This window comes from Heteronotia binoei, chromosome 9 (assembly GCF_032191835.1).
Source record: "Heteronotia binoei isolate CCM8104 ecotype False Entrance Well chromosome 9, APGP_CSIRO_Hbin_v1, whole genome shotgun sequence".
Classification (NCBI taxonomy): Eukaryota; Metazoa; Chordata; class Lepidosauria; order Squamata; family Gekkonidae; genus Heteronotia; species Heteronotia binoei.
Window position 1 is genome coordinate 50,836,200 of NC_083231.1, and position 18,875 is coordinate 50,855,074.

General features: G+C 44.0%; 1 protein-coding gene across 1 annotated transcript in view; it reads left to right on the forward strand.

Moving 5' to 3' along the window:
* The window catches only part of FSTL5 (follistatin like 5), a 608,027-nt gene that overhangs the window by 480,467 nt on the left and 108,685 nt on the right, over positions 1 to 18,875 (forward strand). Inside the window, exons 9-10 of the mRNA XM_060246574.1 lie at positions 4,330 to 4,491; positions 14,046 to 14,180. Coding sequence (XP_060102557.1) covers positions 4,330 to 4,491; positions 14,046 to 14,180 — 297 coding nt within the window. The remainder of the gene's footprint in view (positions 1 to 4,329; positions 4,492 to 14,045; positions 14,181 to 18,875) is intronic.

The window sequence follows — 18,875 nt, forward strand, 5'->3', positions numbered from 1 at the left end:
GAATTCTGAGTTGCAATATGAGAAGATTGGTGAAAAACACAATTCATCTTTTTCAGGGGCAGAAATGTCTTATACCATCTGTAAGTAGTCTGGGTGTACAATTGTATATGTACAATTTGATTCAATCCCTTCTGCATTCTTCCCTTTCCCACTTGTTCTTCTGCATGTGGGATTCACTCCTGCCAACCCTCTACCACATCACTAGGACCCAGTCCATATGTGCAGAGTTGTGCACATGTGCAGACATCTATTTCTGTGCACAAGATAACTGAATTATCCCAAGATTGTGAGCTGTAGTATTAAAGGGAGCTACATTTTACTTTAATGCTTGCATGAAGCCCTAGAATATCAGTTGTGTTCTTTTTCCATATGAAAAGTGTGCACAGCATCAGATGATCTGAGTATTAAAATTTAATTAATAGGGATACAGTGGGAGTGAATAATGTAAAGAGATGGGAGTAAGTGATCCATTTTAATTAAAGGGATTTAATTAGAGGGTTTTACTGTTAATGCAGTGATACATTTTACAATTATATCACACAATAGCTTTGTTTTACTGTATGAATCCCAGATGATGTAACAGCACAGTCATAAATGATTAAATATAAGCCTCTGATTGCCAGTCACTCAGGAAATGTTTTTGCTGTTGCTAATTATGTATTGATTTTGATTCTTCCTGTTTTAATTTAGTTATACAAAAATGCTGTACAATGTTGCTATAAAATCACCTATAAACTAGCAGAAAGCCAGCATTACCTTTATTTTCATTGGGTTTAATCCAGTTTGAAATTCTAGAGTGCAATTCATTTGACCAGACATAGCAGAAGATCTTGGACAGAGACCTGAGAATCTAGCCCTCACAGTCCCCAGCATGAGGAGGAGGAGGAGAAGGAGGAGGAGGAGGAGGAGAAGAAGATGATGATGGTGGTGGTGGTATTGGATTTATATCCTGCCCTCCACTCCAAATCTCAGAGTCTCAGAGCGGCTCACAATCTCCTTTATCTTCCTCTCCCACAACAGACACCCTGTGAGGTGGGTGGGGCTGCCCTTTCAGCACAGCAGCTGCCCTTTCAAGGACAATCTCTGTGATAGCTATGGCTGATCCAAGGCAATTCCAGCAGGTGCAAGTGGAGGAGTGGGGAATCAAACCCAGTTTTTCCAGATAAGAGTCCGCACACTTAACCGCTATACCCAACTGGCTCTCAAATGTGCTAAATGTAGCGGTGGGTAAAGCAGGGCTCTCTTAAGCTCTATAGATAGGAATGATGGATCCTGTGAAATATATTTTACATCATTCCAAGCAAAATAAGATACCGTTGTTCTTTTTAATAATAACTTTATGGCCTAGACAGATTATTGCTGCTTTTAATGATGGAAGTATTCCTTAAACTTTGCTCTATCTGCTCTCTTACACCTGGCTGGTTATAGATAATATAGAGGAGGACTAGCAAAGCTTCTTATTTGACACTTTATTATATGACTCAGATCAAAGAGTTGTTTTATGCTGGCATAGGCACTTTTACCACTTCTTTTGAATGTGCAGGCTTCTGCTTTGCTCCGCCATGTAGTTTTTGAGAGTCTGCTGTCTCCAAGGCATAGCTTTTCGATAATATTTTTTTTATCCCACAACTGAAAGTCCACTAACAATATTTCAGATCTAGACTCATATATTTTTTAAAAATACACTTCGATTTTGTAGTGCACTTTATGAGAACCAGTGTGGCGTAGTGGAAGTGGTTGGAATTTTATGCATGGATAGAGTGGCAACCTCTGCTCAACTTGAGTTCAAACCCCAGCTTCTACCATGGAAGTAGCTCTTTGGGTGACCTTGGGTCCAAACTCTCAGCCTGGCCTACCTCCCATATTCCAGCCATTTATTTGTATGCTATGAGTTGGATCAACCCAGAATCTTTTCTGTGAAAAGAAGGGAGGGTCCCCTCTGACCATCAAAAAAAGGTCATGGCACCTGCTGGGGTTCATACAACCCGTATCAATAAAAGCCATGTGGGTCAGGGGCTGCAGTAAGGAGGAAGAGCAGATGAGATCCTGGATCTAAGCCTATGAGCAAATATTAGGGTTTCCATACACAACATGGCAACCAGTGGGAAGGTTGTGAGTTGGGATATAGGGAGCACTATGGCAGCTGTGATCTCATATCTTTTTTGGTATAACAAGCAAACATACGAGTAAGTGACATGCCACTGCACATGACACTGTGGTGGTTTTTAATTTTTTTTTTCAAGTGGCAAGACTAGAAATGGGGGATACCCTGCTTGCACCAGGGGAATAGGTTCCCTAGTGGAGCTGCACAATGTAGTTGTTATATGTATGAACTTAGTACACAGCAAACAGCAGGGTGAAATGTTATGATATGCAGGAATCATAGGCTAAAATTTAATTATGTGAAATTCCTATCTAACCAGAAAGAATGAATCCAAAGGATCAAAAAGGAAAAAGAACAATGCCTGCAGTTTGCATGACTTGAATGATAAAATATCTTCAGCAGTGATGGAGGATTATTTAGTGGCTGTCCTCGTGTGGTGTTCTCTCTAAGTTATGTGTGTGAACAGCTATTAATCCTCCCCACCCATCAGAAGAAAGAGACAGACACCAAAGTAGTGTTAAACTGTTGGCCACTTTATTAACTATTTACATTTTTGATTCAGAAACGGGGGGAAAAACCTTAGTGGAGAAATAGGCCAAAGCAGGCATTGCTCCTGGACAACCTCCTCATTATATGTTAGATGACACACTATTGCCCCAATTGCGAGCCAATCATTTGGCTTGGCCCAGCCAGCATAGCAATATATGAGCCACCCTGGAGCTCTCCCCCCAAATCACACAACTTAAAGGGGAGGAGCCAATCCAGGATGGTTCAAGAGGCAGTCTTTATTCCCAGCCCTAGGCCACAAAACCCAAAGGCTAAGCCAATAAAGCCCCAACTGAAACAGGGAAGGTGCTATACTGTGTTCAATGGATACACTTCCACATTTTCTGCACTCACCTGCCATGTGACCAGACTATTTAACAGAACCACCACATCCAGTCTTTCATTCATCCGCTGCAACAGTGCAAGATAGGCAAAAACACCCCTTCTTCCAAAGCCAATCCGAGGAAGGGTGAAAAATTCCTACCTGACCCCCAAGAGGGGTGACAAACCAAAGCATGCACTGAAAACAAGGTGGGAGGGTGGGTGAAGCAAGCAGCAAAAAGATGAGAAGATGGGTGAAGCAGCCTTAACCTGCTGACTCTGCCCCCACCTGTGGTAGTATATTGAGCATCAGCATGCACTTGTCTCTCCCTCCTTCTGAGAAGGCAAAACACCTCCCACTTTCTTGATAGTTTGGCTCTGAGGGCAGTGGAAGCCATATTAACACAGGAAGTCCCATTCAGCAGCAATCTGGAGCCACACAGGATCTTGCACTGCTCATTGGTCTGAGCAGGTATATTCTGCTCAGGATGTGAACTGCTCCGCTCGATAGGGGAAACAATTAGAGAGAAACTGCTAAGGCTGCCAAGTTCCCTCCAGCAACAAGGGATCCCCCACTTTAGCTCCCAATCTGCTGGCAGAGAGGAGGCCACCGCCCCATCAAAGAGTTCCATTGCTGTACTACATGTGTGGTGCCTGGAAGTAATATATTGTGTTGGGCATGTCGTGTATAGACAATCTAGGAATTTGCAGGAAGCTCTAGCAATTTGGGGGAAAACTCTACAGTACCATAGAATTTCCACCCAAATTGCTAGAGTGCCCCTGCATGAAACCATAGCGTTTCCCGCAAAATCCGTGAGTGTCCCCATGCAATGTGCCTGGCATGACACATCATTTGTAAGTGAAGTCATTACGCCCTGCATGCTGTTCGTGTGCAAAAAAAGTCCCCCACTGGCAGCTACAGGGGACTTGGGAACCCTAAACACTGCTAGGGACTGCATTTCTTCCTTGAGTTTTTGACTTCTGTGTAATTCTCCTTTACAAATGTCTTTGTGGCAAAAGAAAAGCTTGCCTTGTGGAGTAGAAAGGCTGTGTGCCCCCCCCCCCCCATATACTTTATTGATCTTGATGTAAAGTGCTTTTATGTTATGTTTGTGAAATGCCTGGAGCACCTTGGGCTGAAGGGCCAGGCAAACAACCCATCAGCAAATGCATGTATCCACCCCTCCCATAACATTGTTGTGTTCCATAAATTGTACAGCAGAGCTAAAGATTATATGCCAATAAGCCAGCAGGTATTTTGTATGGCTCTGTAGTTGTTTGTACTGATGACTTTGAAATATGTTCATATTTTTAATAATTTGCATTCCATTTGATTTATTGTGCTTTTGTCTCTTCAGTTCCGCCTGTTATAAGAGTCTTTCCAGAAAGCCAAGCCCGGGAGCCTGGTGTTACTGCAAGCCTTCGATGTCATGCTGAAGGTATTCCCAACCCACAGCTTGGCTGGTTGAAGAATGGAATTGATATTACTCCCAAGTTGTCCAAACAGCTAACTCTTCAAGGTAAAGAAACATATTTTATAATTTTCTAAAGTTATAGTATGTCTTTTTTATCTCCACTATGAAGACTTTAGAGAGCAATGTGAACTTTTAAACTGGTATCATTTATTTATCATGCCTTCAGGCAGAGCCTTAAGCAACAAGTGTTAGCTCCACCATTTTGAAAGTAAAGCTGGTGTCTACAAAGTAATTGTGATATAATTATTTTCCTTGTTCCCTGGTAATAGCTCTTTCTAGTTCCCCTTATCATGGTGTGTGCACAAATACTCTCTTGGGAATTGACTTCATACTGGATTTTTTTCATTTAAAACAGTAAAAACTGTATGCTCTTAAAAATGGTATTTGGGGACAGACAATATTTAATCATTTATTAATTTATTAGATTTCTAGTCCACCATCCCCTATATAGCAAGGCTGAGAGCAGGTAACAACATAGTTATAAATTACATTTAAAACAATCTTGCAAAAATCAATACGATGGCACATATGAAGGGAGCACAGCATAGTGCTTATCCAGAAGAGGAGTAAATATCATGCAAATTAAATAACAAGGGAGTAACAAATGATGGAAGGAGGTCAGCCATGATGAAGACCATTGTTTGTCCTCACCCATAAGTGTGGTGGAACATCTGTCTTACAGGCCCTGGAGAATTATCTCAGATCTCACAGGACCTGCAACTCACTTGGCAGAGAGTTCCACCAAGTCACAGCCAGGGTCAAGAAAGCCCTGCTTCTACTTGACGACAGCTGGATTCTTTTGGGGCCAGGGATCACTAGTAGATTGCCATTCATTGAGGGTAAATCTCTTTGGGAGGGCATGCCAGGAGAGGCAGATACACTAGTTCCAGACCATTTTGGGTTTTAAAGGTTAGTACAAGAACCTTAAACCTGATTCAATATTCAAGTTGGAGCCTTTGCAGTGGGTGGAGCACTGGTTGGCTGTAAATGGGGTTTGCCCCCCAAGGTCGGAATAAAGAGTCAGACACAATGCATTGGAATAAAATTGGGCCACTTTATTAACTAACAGCATAAACAGCAAGGGCACCCCACCAGCAGCCTGGCCAGGGCTAGGGGTCACCGCGACCGCTCTCCTGCCATTAACGGGTGAGAGACCCAGCCCCCCAGCCGGAGCTGAGTGACTCAGCTCCCTCCAGGCAGGCCCAGCAGGGAGGCATGCACCAGAGGGCCCTAAACCCAGACGCACGTCTTGCCAGAAAGGCACCCTCTAGCCGAGCCTCCTGGACAGTCTGCAATCTCCAAACCCGGGTCTCCAAACCCCAGGTTGTTCATGCCAGACCCCAAATTCCCCAAAAGGGAGATGCTTCACAGTCCTCCCCTAGCGGCATAGTGTCCTAAACCCCAAAAACCTGCCACTACTAAGGCCAAGTCTCTACTTAGGGCTTAGCACCCACCGAGAGGCCCAAAACCACCTGCAACCCTTGCTGCAAATCTCTCAGGAAAAACATATTACCCTTTTCCAAGAGATGGACCCCATCCCCCCTGTAGAGGTCAGGAAATTTCACCAAAATGTCCGGATGAGGCAAAAAGTGGCCTAACCCCCCTTCCAGCACCTTTTTAATCTCCTTGTTAGCCTTATACCTGGCCCTTTCTATAGCTGCAGGGTCCAGAGCACAACGCCACACCAGGTGGGGCAGCATGGCTGACCACACTATGTTGGTCCCCGGCCATCGCTCCTGAATGTGCTGGAAATCATAATAATAATAATAATTTTATTTCTATTGTTAATATAATAATAAATAAAATAATAATTTTATTTCTATTATTTCATGGGCTTGCCAAACTAAGGCCTTGCCCTTCAACAACCTCAGATCATTACCTCCCAGGTGCACAAGTAAGATCTGAGGAGGAGGACCCGCACTATCATCAAACAATAAAGGCAGCAAGCCCGGCCACTGAAGGCCCCGGCGCCCCCGCCATTCAATAACAGTATGCTGGCTGAGTCCCAGCTGAGAGCCAGCTGCAGTTCTCCATGCCTGAAGAGCGGCCCAAAACACGTGGCTATGGCCGCAGATGAGAACTCGGCACTGGCTCCTCTGGCCAGGAACAACAGCATCTAAAGAGAAAAAACAGTTAAACACAAACAGAACCAATAACCTTCAAACCCCAGGTCACTCACGGCCTGAAAAAAGGTCACACGTATGCCTTATAGGCCGATGAACGCCACCGGCCCAACCTCTGAATAGAGGTGGAAGGATACCCCATGGCAGCCTCTGTAGAAGCCACCCTGATCCTAAAGGAGTGGGTCCCAAACCGCACTCCTGACAACCCCAGCTCACCCAAAGCCCGGGACGTCACAGCCCAAAACTGGTGTCTTGTTAATGGGTTACCATCCAAATGTAGAAACAAAACCCCATCCTTGGGCCCCCTGACTGCTAAATAAGCAGCCAACGCGGTAACCGGACACAGCTCAAGCTCTGAACAACTACCAAGCTCAAGCACAGTACCACGCTGCAACTGATCCGTCTTGGAACGACGAACCGTAATGACTGCCTTACCCCCAGACAGCTGCAAATCCCCCAACCACAGAGCCCTACCAGAGACATCATTTCGAGACTAAGCCACCAGTTCACTCACCCTAAGAGCCCCGAAAAAGGCTAACAAGGACACAGCGTGAAACAAACATGCTTTGAAAGACGAAGCACACACCATGTCCCATACCCCCTTCAAACCACGCAGAATTGACGGAGACACCGGATTCCGTGTATCAACCCTGGGACCGGCCTCTCTAGACCACCCCTCCAACATTTTTTGCAGACGAAAGTCTGCTGTATCCTCCCTGTAAGCCAGCGCCTTGCTGGCAAAAGCCAGAGCAGACAAGCGCCCCCTAATGGATTGCACTGCCAACCCCTTACCTCTCAGTGACACACAGTAATGGAGCAATTCCTCCACCGGAAGGGGCCAAACCCTGCGATACCTACCGCAGCCCTAAAGTCTTCAAACTGCCGCACAGCCCATTCATAAGACTTCCGAGTGCTAGGCGCAATGGCTTGACCTATCGCTCTGCAGGCCTCGGCTCTCCAATCAGCCATAGCTCCTGAGGCATTGGCACCGGCTCTCCGTCTGCTTCTGGGGCCAGCTGACTAAATCTCTCCATCTGTTTATGAGATAGAGCATCAGCCACCCTGTTACTTACCCCAGGAACATGTTTGGCTAAAAACAAAATATTAAGCCGCAAACAACGCAGAGTGAAGGCCCTCACCAATCTCATAACCCGGCCAGATTTGGATGAAAGGGAATTAATGATGTGGACCACCGCCATATTATCACACCAAAAATGAACGGTATGATTGGCCATATCTTTCCCCCACAGCCGAACGGCAACTAAGATGGGAAAGAACTCGAGAAACGTGAGATCCCGGTTCACCCCTATCCTTGCCCATGAAGCAGGCCAACTATCCGCGCACCAATGTCCGTGGAAATAAACACCAAAACCCAAGGAACCAGCAGCATCAGACATGACTTGGAGCTCAGCCTTGAGCCTCAAGTCCTCCCTCCAAAAGGAGACTCCATTAAAAGACTCCAAAAATTCCTGCCAAACCCTCAAATCATCCCTCATGCTGCAGGTAACCCTAGTCCTATGGCGAGGCAGACGCAGCCCTGCCATAGCATCACACAATCTCCTAAGAAAAGCCCTTCCATGAGCAACCACTTTGCAAGCAAAGCTGAGGTGCCCCACTAGCTGCTGCAATTCCACCAGAGAAACCTTCTTCTTAAGAAGAAAGGTACAAATCCTATCCCTTAACTCCGCTATCTTCTGAAGCGGCACCCTAGACAACTGTGCAATAGTATCAATCTCTATCCCCAAAAGGGTCAACCTCTGGGTCGGACCTTCCGTCTTCTCAGGAGCTAAGGGGACCCCAAGCTCAGCTGCTAGCTCAGCGAAACCAGCCAGCAGCTGCCCACAATGCCCCGTCCCCCGGGGACCCACAAACAGGTAGTCATCCAAGTAATGAACGACCTCCTGCAGACCCACTTTCTCCCGCACAGACCATTCCAAAAATGTGCTGAAACGTTCGAAAGCGGAACATGACACAGAGCAGCTCATTGGCAGTGCTCTATCCATGTAAAATTGGTCCTCAAAAGAAAACTCTAAGAGCTCAAAATCATCGGGGTGAACAGGCAAAAGGCGAAACGCCGACTTAATATCGCATTTTGCCAATTCTGCCCCCACCCCACAATGCCTAACCACAGCAATAGCCTGGTCGAAACTGGTGTACCTGACAGCATAAGTGCTCTGGAATCCCATCATTCACAGACTCGCCCCTAGGAAAAGACAAATGGTGAATCAAATGAAATTCACCAGGCATCTTTTTTAGCACCGCACCCAAAGGAGATATTCTAAGAGTACTCACTGGAGGATGTAAAAAGGGGCCCAAAATCCTTCCCTCAGCCAGCTCCTTAGCAATCTTGTCCCTAATGACCTGCTCCAAACCTTGAACTGACTTAAGGTTTCCAGACATAAACTGAACTCGAGACCCCTGGAAAGGGATCCTAAAAACGAACATAAAACCCTCTAACAAATACAAACTATCAGCCCTCCGAGGATACCTTGCAAGCCACTGCTCAAGAGGTCCCACCCTTATCGGGCTGGGTCCCTTTCTTGGCTGGGAAGCTTCCTCCACTCCCTCCAGGCTTCTTTGCATTCCTATGCCCCCGGGCTTTAGGGCAGTCATCGGAAAAAGTGGGCTCCCCTACACATGGGGCACTCGTGCTTAAACTGGCATGCTTTCCTATTGCATACCCCAAGGGCTCCAAACTCCCAGCAGAGCAAGCGGGGTTGAACCGCCTGCCCCGCTGTACCGTGGGGAGAGTTTGATGAAGCAGAGGTGGACGACCTATTTACCAAGTGACCGCTATCTGACCGATCCCCCAGATTAAGCCTAGCTGGGGACATCACATGCAGCCAAAGCTCCTGATGGATCCGATCCCATTGAAGGGACGGATACACGGCAGCCGTCATCCTAAATTCCTGGTCATATTTTAACCAGGCTGGTCCGCTAAAGGCCGTATATCCTTTATAGATTATATCCAGGTACTGGAACAAGGACGCAGCTCGCCGCGGCTGTGCCCTGGCAATCACCCCAGCATAAATACAGAACCCAGGAAGCCAATTTGCCCAGGTCCTGTCCACCTTTCGCTTCCAGGTGCACAAGTATGCCCTGCATACCTGTCCATGGCCAATTTTGCGGTACTCCTGCCCCGGAAGAAGCAGGCACCCTTGCATTCACTCCTGAAGCCCAGCCGCTGCAGCAGGCCCCCATACACCCCATGGCCAAACCTGCCCGGGCCCCACCTGTAAGCTATCACACCTACCTCCAAGGCCAGCAGGAACCACTGACAAACCAACACCAGATGTCCCAGACGCATCCACCGCACCTGTATCAGGACCACTGAGACCGACATCCCTGCCAGGCACGACACCACCAGACCTGCCCTCAAGGATAGACAGCCTGGTGAGAATGTTAGCCTGCCTTGCCTTCTTGGATTGCCCTATCCCTCCCCCCCCCTTCTTGGAGAAGGGACACCTGATGCCTGCTCAAGCGCCCTCAGCCTGTGCAGTATACTAGATTCTACTGCTGCTCCATCCTCATCCTCTGAAGCAGATGATGGGGGTGGTGGTGTCCTAACAGGCACTCTAGAGGGTCTGGGTGCAGGCTTCTTGCCTTTAGGCTTGCCTGAGCCCTTACCCCCAGCCATATAGCCACAGAATTGTCTGAGCAAACAATCACCTCAGCAATCCTAAAATGGCCGCTGCACACCCCACAAGAAAGGGGACTTAAAATGGCCACCGCACTGTCTCAATAAGGATGCAAAATGGCTGCTCTCCCTTTCCCCAGGGAAGACATACAAAATGGCTGCCACTAGTCTCTTGAATGCCCTCCCTCCCTCCAAGAAAGGGTATAAAATGGCCGCCTAATCTTCTCCCCAGCAACAGTACTGAAATGGCCACCAAAGGTCCCCTCCAACCCACCAAGGCAATCTACTCCCTTAAAAAGCTGGGGGGGGGAGGCAGACCAGAGCCTCAAAATGAGATCTTCAGGATCACAGGCTGAGGTCTTTCACGCCTAACTGCCTGCACCCCTTATAATTGGAGATGCTAGAGATGACCACTGAGCCCCTGTCCCTCCTGGCCGTCAGGGTCACAGGCTGAGGTTTTTCATGCCTGCCGGCACCCTTTATAGCTGGAGATGCTGGAGATGGACCACAGAGCCCCTGTCCTTCCAGGCCATCCTCTACCCCAAAAATAAAAGGGGGGAGGCAGACCACCCCACCTCCCAAGAAAGCCCCCCACTCAGAGACCCCTGGAGACACATGACTCACTCAACACACAAATGATCCCCTCAAAGAAAGGACGACCACCCCCAGCCCAACACAGCTCAAACTCCCTGGGACTCAGCCAGATGCCGCCGCCACCGCAAAAAACGCCGCCTAAGCAATCCTCAGCCCCATGAACGGCCCGCCAAAACAGCGACAGGCTCCCAACAGGCTCCCGACCGCCAGAACTCAGCCCCAATAAACAACGGAATGACATGAGGGGAGCGTGGAGCTAGCCGTTACAGCGGCTAGACCCTGCCCCTCACATTGCGCGCCCAAACGGGCAAATTCTGACTCCTCCCTCCCAGGGAGGCAAACAGCGCAGAAGCAGCCTAGCAGCTACGCTGCAGGCTGCGAGCTTCCGATTCTATATGAACCTGTGCCACTGCATTTTGGACCAGTTGAAGTTTCCAGATCAGCTTCAGGGGTAGCCCTGCATAGAGCGAGTTATGGTAATCTAACCTAGAGGTGACCATTTTATGGATCACAGTGACTAGGTCGGGACAAGACAGGAAGGGGGACAATTGTCTAACCTGGTGCAGATGAAAAAATGCCAGCCTGGCCACATCTGTGATCTTGGCCTCCATCCAAGAGGAGGAGGATAGAGGCCAAGATCACATCCAGGTTCTTGAAAGTTGATGATGATGGTAAAGGCACCCTGTCTAGGGATAGAAGTTGTCACCCTAGTCCAAAATCCCCCAAGCTCAGCCACAGGACCTCTGACTTAGATTGGTTTAATTTCAACTGGCTCTGTTTAATTTCAACTGGCTCCATCCAAGCACAGCCTCCAGACCTTCAACCAAAATGTCTGGGGTAGCACCTGGTCAGCCACTCATCAACATATACAGCTCGTTGTCATCTGCATATTGATGACAACCCAGACCAAAATTCCACACCAGCTGGATGAAGGGGCACATAGAAATGTTAAATAACATTGAACAGAGGTTTTCCTGAAGGTGTGGCAGCTACTGCTATTTGTCCTGGGGCTGGATTAAGACATGGTGAGGCTATAAATTGTGTGAAATTTAATAGGTCCCATTCATTACCATAAAATGGTAAATTAGGATTTTTAAAATAATGTTTTGGTATTAAGATTCTCATAATCTGAGATTTTAAACTTAGCTTAGTTTAGTTAGCTTAGTTTGCTTAGCTTTAGGGATGTCAATTCTGATTTGGGAAATTATGAAAGATTTTGGGGTCAGTGACTAGGGAAGGCTGAATTTGGAAAGATCAGGGAGATGAGAGGGGTTATGATGTCATAGAGTCAGTGTTCCCTCTAAACAGATTTATTGTGAGCTAGCTCACAGTTTTTTAGCTTCCAGCGTGCACATTTTTGTCTTAGCTCAGGAAAAATGGCCCCAGAGCAATCTGATTTATGCAGTAGGTCACAGCTTTAATGCCAGTTGCTCACAAAGTAGAATTTTTGCTCACAAGACTCCACAGCTTGGAGGAAACATTGCATACAGTCCATTTTATTAGTTGCCTTTTTTCCAGGCAAACGGATATTTTTAATCTAGAGATCAGTTGTAATTCAAAGACAACTCCAGGCCCAACCTGGAGGCTGGCAATCTCACTTTGCATGTTCATAATTTGATTAGGCTTTATGATGATCCCACCTTTCTAACCTTTACTTTTCTTAATCGTGCTGTACAAGTGTGATGCATGCTCATTTTCACATGCAAAGCATGGACTGCAGCCCAGTCCCTTGTTCATGCTTACCTGTGTCTAAAATGAATGCAAACAGGACATCCAGCATATCTGTGGCTTCAAGCACACTGTCATTTATTTAGAAGTGAATGTAACTTAAATTGTAAGCGACAGAATGGTCTTACTTGGCTGATCTCACAATTAATATACCTTTCCCTTTAATCGTTAATTTAACCCACTTCATAATTTCATGGAATCTTTGCCACTCCTAGAAGATACTTTCCTAGCAGCAAGAGCAAATTACAGGCAGACAGCTTTAGCTACCTTTAGTGATGCATTAGGGAAGGAGGTGTACCTGAAATTCCAGGACATGGAGACTGGCCATGAAACCCCTTATAATGGATTTGCAGTTGTCTGAGGACTATATAACATTGGATAAATAGAATTTTCTGCAGATTTTCCTGTGTGTAGCAACCACCCTTGCACTTATTTTTTAATTATTATTGTTGTTGTTATTTCCATATTCTGCTGGTGGTTTATCCTTGCTGAGGGTTAGCATGCTAATAATGCCATTTTTATCATTACTGAACTGCAGGGCATTTTTGCAGAAAAAGTCCAGCAGGAACTCATTTGCATATTAGGCAACACATCCTGATGCCAAGCCAGCCAGAACTGCATTCCTGCTAAAAAAAAAAAAAAAAAAAGCCCTGCTGAACTGTAGTTGTCCAGGTGCTGTATGTAGTATAGCACTTCCACATGCAGCTGTTGGAATTTCTGTGGTTATATCAGCTCTCCTTCAGCCTTCATAAGCACGCAAGCCTGTACAGCCGTCTTACAAAGGTGCCAGTTCACACAAACATAACTTTCACCTGAGCACAACTAAGCTGTAACCTTACCATAAATACTACCCACTAACAAGGCACTGGCATGGGGCCCACCAATAAGTGCAAATTGTTCCTAAGAGATATCATAGGTATACAGCTCCTGTCACAGCCCTAGACTGGCTTCAGCAAAGCAGAAGAAACTAAAGCAGTTGATTTCCTAAACAGAAATGTAACTAGGAAATGAATTGTAGGGCAAGTTCCCTCTCATCAGAATATTCTAGTGCAGGGGTGGCCAAACTTGCTTAAAATAAGAACACTGCCAGTGCATACATGTCGCCAGGGCTTTTTTTGAGCAGAAATGCACATGAATGCAGTTCCAGCTAGCTTGGTGTCAGGGTTATGTGGTCTGATACATAAATGAGTTCCTGCTGGACTTTTTCTAATTAAAAAAAAAAGCCCTGCATGTCTCAGAGATATATTAGTTGGGCTGTTGTGCAATGCTTATGCTGGGCAATGAAGCATAAAATACATTTTGCTTTGCAATGAAGATCATGAGAGCAGAAAAAGTGACGTGTTTCACCCACAACAAAAATTTTGTGGACAAGTTTGGTATGCTCTAGTGCACATTGCCAGAAAAGCTAAACAGTTTAAATGGGCTGGCAAAGTCAGATGCCTACATGTGTAATCTTTAAAGCACAATAACAAGGCTAAAATAGTCACTCATGTATATCTTTCTTTTTCCACGAGCAGCAAACGGCAGTGAAGTTCACATTAGCAATGTGCGTTATGAAGATACAGGGGCTTACACCTGCATTGCAAAGAATGAAGCAGGAGTGGATGAAGACATCTCTTCACTTTTTGTGGAGGATTCTGCTCGAAAGACCCGTATGTAGCGTTTCGCATGTTATCTCACAGCTGAAGAAGAAATAGCAAGGATAATTGCTTTAGTGTGGATAAATTGTAGTAGATCAATGTATAAGAAGCAATTTATCTACTTATAATATACTTGGGAGTATGTTTTGCATTCCAATCTCATATTTCAGGAATTTGGCCTGCTTGGCCTTCAGACTATTATTTTTAAGAATCAACATCATATTTGGTCTTAACATCAGAGTTATAATTTCTTTTTGTCAGTCCAACTTTTTGGAAGTCTTTGTAAGCAATTGCAAATATGATGTTAAGATCATTGTTTTACCGCAGAATGAGCATTCTCCCTCCCCTCCCCTCCCCTCCCCCTCTCATATACACTCACATTACAGTTATAGACTGTGTAGACAAGAGATGTGTTGCAAGTTCATTTAGGCTACTGATGGGATTTCAGTCCTAGGCTAGATGTCTCCAACCCTTTTCAGCCTGTAAGTACCTTGAAATTCTACCATGGGATGATGGACACAACTACAAAATGGCTGCTGCAGGAGGCAGAGTCAACCACAAAATGGCTGGCATGAGAGGTGGAGCCAACCAAAAATGAGGGCATGAATAACTAATACTAGCCTTCATATACCTTCAACATTTCAGGCTGAAGCTCTGTTTAACAAGATGCCTTTTAAAATTAAAATTGTTTAAAATATTACCCTGCCCATACACACAGCTTATCTTCAGTCATACAGTGAAAATCCTTGTGCTGTGGTGACGATGCCAAAGCAACTGTAAAAAAATCTGCTCAGCCAATCAGATCTCCAGTTGCCAGTCAGAAGCCATTCTGGTCAAGAGCCCTACCTGCCCAGATTCTAAAAAACACTTGGGCACCAGGAAAGGTGTCAGAATATGGTATCCATGGGAATCACATTTGGGACCCTTGTTCTAGTCTTTCAATTAATTGTCCCCTGAACTGCTGGAAGAACCATTTGGAATTATTAAAAATTATTTTAAAATAATGGAATTCCATGATGGCAGGAGAAATATTTACTTTTAAATAAAGGGTACATGAAAATTTGAACCTATTCACTCAAATAGCTGCTTTTATTGTTGGGAGTATTTTCAAACATATGGTAAAGAAACCGGATGCAACTTTGTAGAAAAAAGATGATTTCTAGGCATCAGCACAAATTGAGTCCCAGGTAGATTTGTAAGTGTAATCAATCAATTTAAAAATACCACACAAAATAATTAAATGACTTTGATTGGTGTTCCATTTGGAATATACAATTCATATAATAATTCAGTATAGTTGAATATTATATCAGTTTTAACTTTAGAAAGCCTTTAACACAATTCTGTATAACTTTTTCATCTTAAACTATAGACATTTAAGCCTCAAGTTCTGCCTTATCACCGTGAAATAGAGTCATTGTTGTATTAAAAAACAATAGAGATTTTCCTTGATAGGATCACTACTTGTCCTAGTCCAGGTTAATATTTTTGTCCCATAAAAATCAGATTATGCATGATAAATTTGCAAATTACAATAACTGGAAGTAATTATAAATCTTTGAGAGTTAATTTTAATTTAAGCCAAAACCATTAGGAATATGTCACAGTTCTCAAAAACAGCAGAAATAGTAGTACATTTTTTTCAGGTTACGTGATTAAATGCTTCTAATAAGACTCTTTTTTGCATTCAAAATGTGATAGCACATCATAGCCTTTCACTAGTACAAATTAATTTTCCATTACAGTTGGATTTGGCTAATGGTTCTTGTCAAAACTTTGACAAGAACATTTTAAACTGAAGTTTTCTAGTTCTGACAGCAGAGGAAAAATCCAAGGTATTTCTGATATGATCTTCAAAACTGAGTGAATTATTTGCCATTGGGCTAAGATCTCATTTATCATCTCCCCCCTTCTGCCTCCTATTTTCTTCCTTTCCTAGGGAAAAATGAAACTTACTAGATTCTCACCATGTTTGTTGTTGTGTCTGTAGGTCTGTGGAAACAGAATTACTGATAGTTACATTAGTGGTGACCCTTTTCATTTTTGTCTTTGTATTCCCTTTTAGTAACTGGTTGCTAATGGATTTTTTCTGTAATTTCAGACAGATCCATTTGAGTAACCAACTGTGAACATAATTTATTTAACTGTTCATACAAACCTGCTTGTGTTGGGGTTAGCAGAGCGTGCTTGAGCCCCTTTTGAGGGAAACTGTTTTTTTCAATTTTCGACCCTTTAGTTGCAATTCTGAATCTCTGTGATGTGCTATAGTGGTTTAGTGCTGTAGTGCTCACCTTAGAACCTTTGTTAAAAAGTCCAGCCCTAACCTGGATAGCCTAGGCAAGCCTAGTCTCATCAAACCTTGAAAGCTAAGCAGGGCTGACCATGTCAGGTATTGGATGGAAGACCTCCAAGGAATACCAGGGCTGGGACATAGAGGCAGGAATATCAAGCCATCTCTCTGAAAACATCCAAGCCCCACTAGGAATGCCAGAAGTCAACCACAACTTCCAGTCAGGCACACACAAACACTCATCATTTTTTTTTTATGACCGAGGAAGATCATACAACAAAACGGGGGTAGGGGTGAGTGGCACTGTTTTAAATTACCATAGTGCTTCAAAGATGGCTCATTAATGAAAGGAAATTTGTTGTATGAAAACCCTGTCCCTGAATAGCCCTGTCCAACATATAATGTCCAGTTTAGAACAGTAATGTGAAAAGGGCAGTATTTCCTGATGCATCAGTTCTAAGACTATTCAATAACATAGAATGCTAATACTAGTCAATAATCACAAATGACATCTGACTGATGTGTAAAAAACCGCTTGATATATTCAGTAACCTCCTCCAGATAGATATCATAGTTGCCATCCGTCTTTGGATGACAGTCTCTCTGTCATGTTGTCTAGGGATGAAGTTGCAAAAAGGATGTATAATTAATAAAGTCTATGTGGCATTAATTTTTTCTGGTGAAGGGGATTGCTACTCAAAAACTATAATCCTTACACAATACATTTATTTATTTGGTTGGTTGGTTGGTTAGATTTTTGGCTGTCCTTCCCCACAAGCAGGGCTCAGGGTGGCTTACAACTAAAGAAATACAATAATTAATTTAAATGAAAACCTGCATTAATACCCTAAAAGCATCAACAGTGAAACATATACTTCCAGATAATGGAAAAACCAGTTTCTATGAGCCTTCAAGGGGGAGGGTAATCAACATACCTGCTAGTTGGTAAAAATAAATTCACGTTGACTCCATTCCACCTAGACCCATATTCCCAGAAGTTCTATATCAGGTTTATCCTATGCAAAAGTAATCTATCCAGGACTTTTTTGTAGAAAAATCCCAGCAGGAACTCACTTGCATATTAGGCCACACCCCTGACATCACCATTGTTTAACACAGGGCTTTTTAATAGAAAAATTCCAGCAGGAACTCATTTGCATATTAGGCCACACCTTCTGAGATTAAGGCAGCCAGATCTGTGTTCCTGTCCATTCCTGCTCAAAAAAAAGCCCGAACCCTTATTATTTATCCATGAGTTCCAGGAGATAACGCAGGTTAAAAATGCTTTACACAGAAATAAATAAAATGATCTATGGAACACGCCCCCCCCCCCCCCCAAGGAAAAAATGTTAGCAGTCTGTGTCATGCTACAAGCTTGGTGGAAACCAGAAGCCCTGTTTTGTGCTTGGATCCTGGCAATCCATATCTTTCCATTTATTACCATTATTCATATTGCTGAATGAATGGGTGAAAGTGACAGAGCACTTGACCTTTAGCATCATGTTTCTCAAAACCTGTTCCCTTGGAAATCATACAGTCTTGTGACCCAGTGTAATATCCTTTGGCAAGCAAGATGCATAGACTGACAAGGTATTTGCTAATAGCCAAATCTGAGTTGCACAAATTACTGTAGTCTCTGTTTATATTTCCTGAATTAGAATAATCCTCACCTATCTCCCCAGGTTATTTTGGCTGAATAAACAAACATTATAAAGACAAATAAAGAGTGCTATGATTGTGTTTGCAAATAATTATGATGAGAATAGAAAGTGTTATTCTTTTAGAAATGAATCCCAGAAACCTGACCAGTGGAAATCCAATAGGAGAGATATGATTAACTTCTTTTTGTTTATTTGAAATATACATTAAAACTGGATTTATAAGGTGTTCAACAAGTACCTGCTGTAAGAAATAAGGGAAGTAAAACATTATTTTCTTACTCAAGCCAAGCAAAGGCAGAACAGAACACCAGAAAAAAAATACTTCAGTCCCTCAGTCCCTTCCTTCCCATCTATCAAGCTAATTTAGAACATCACCAGCCAGCACATGAAAACATAAATCACCTGTAAGGACCTCCCCAAGGTGGGTCTCTTACTATAAAGTTCAGTCCCAGTAATTCTAACGTTTTTCTTGTAGCTGTGCTTCAGTTCATAAAAGAACCAAGCAGGTAGTTGCCATGAACTTCACATTTGATTGATTTCTAGGGTTTGCCAGAAATCAGAACTGAATTGACTGTCATGGAAAAAAGATTAAAACATGATTTGTAAATCTGAAATGCTGTATTGATTTCCATCATAAATTACTAGAACAAGGCTATTAAAAGTGCCAAGCATTGTAGCTACATATCTAAGATGTTCTCTGAACTAGAAGGTAGACATTCTGATGCCATTTGGGATACAATCCTGCCAAAGTTAAAC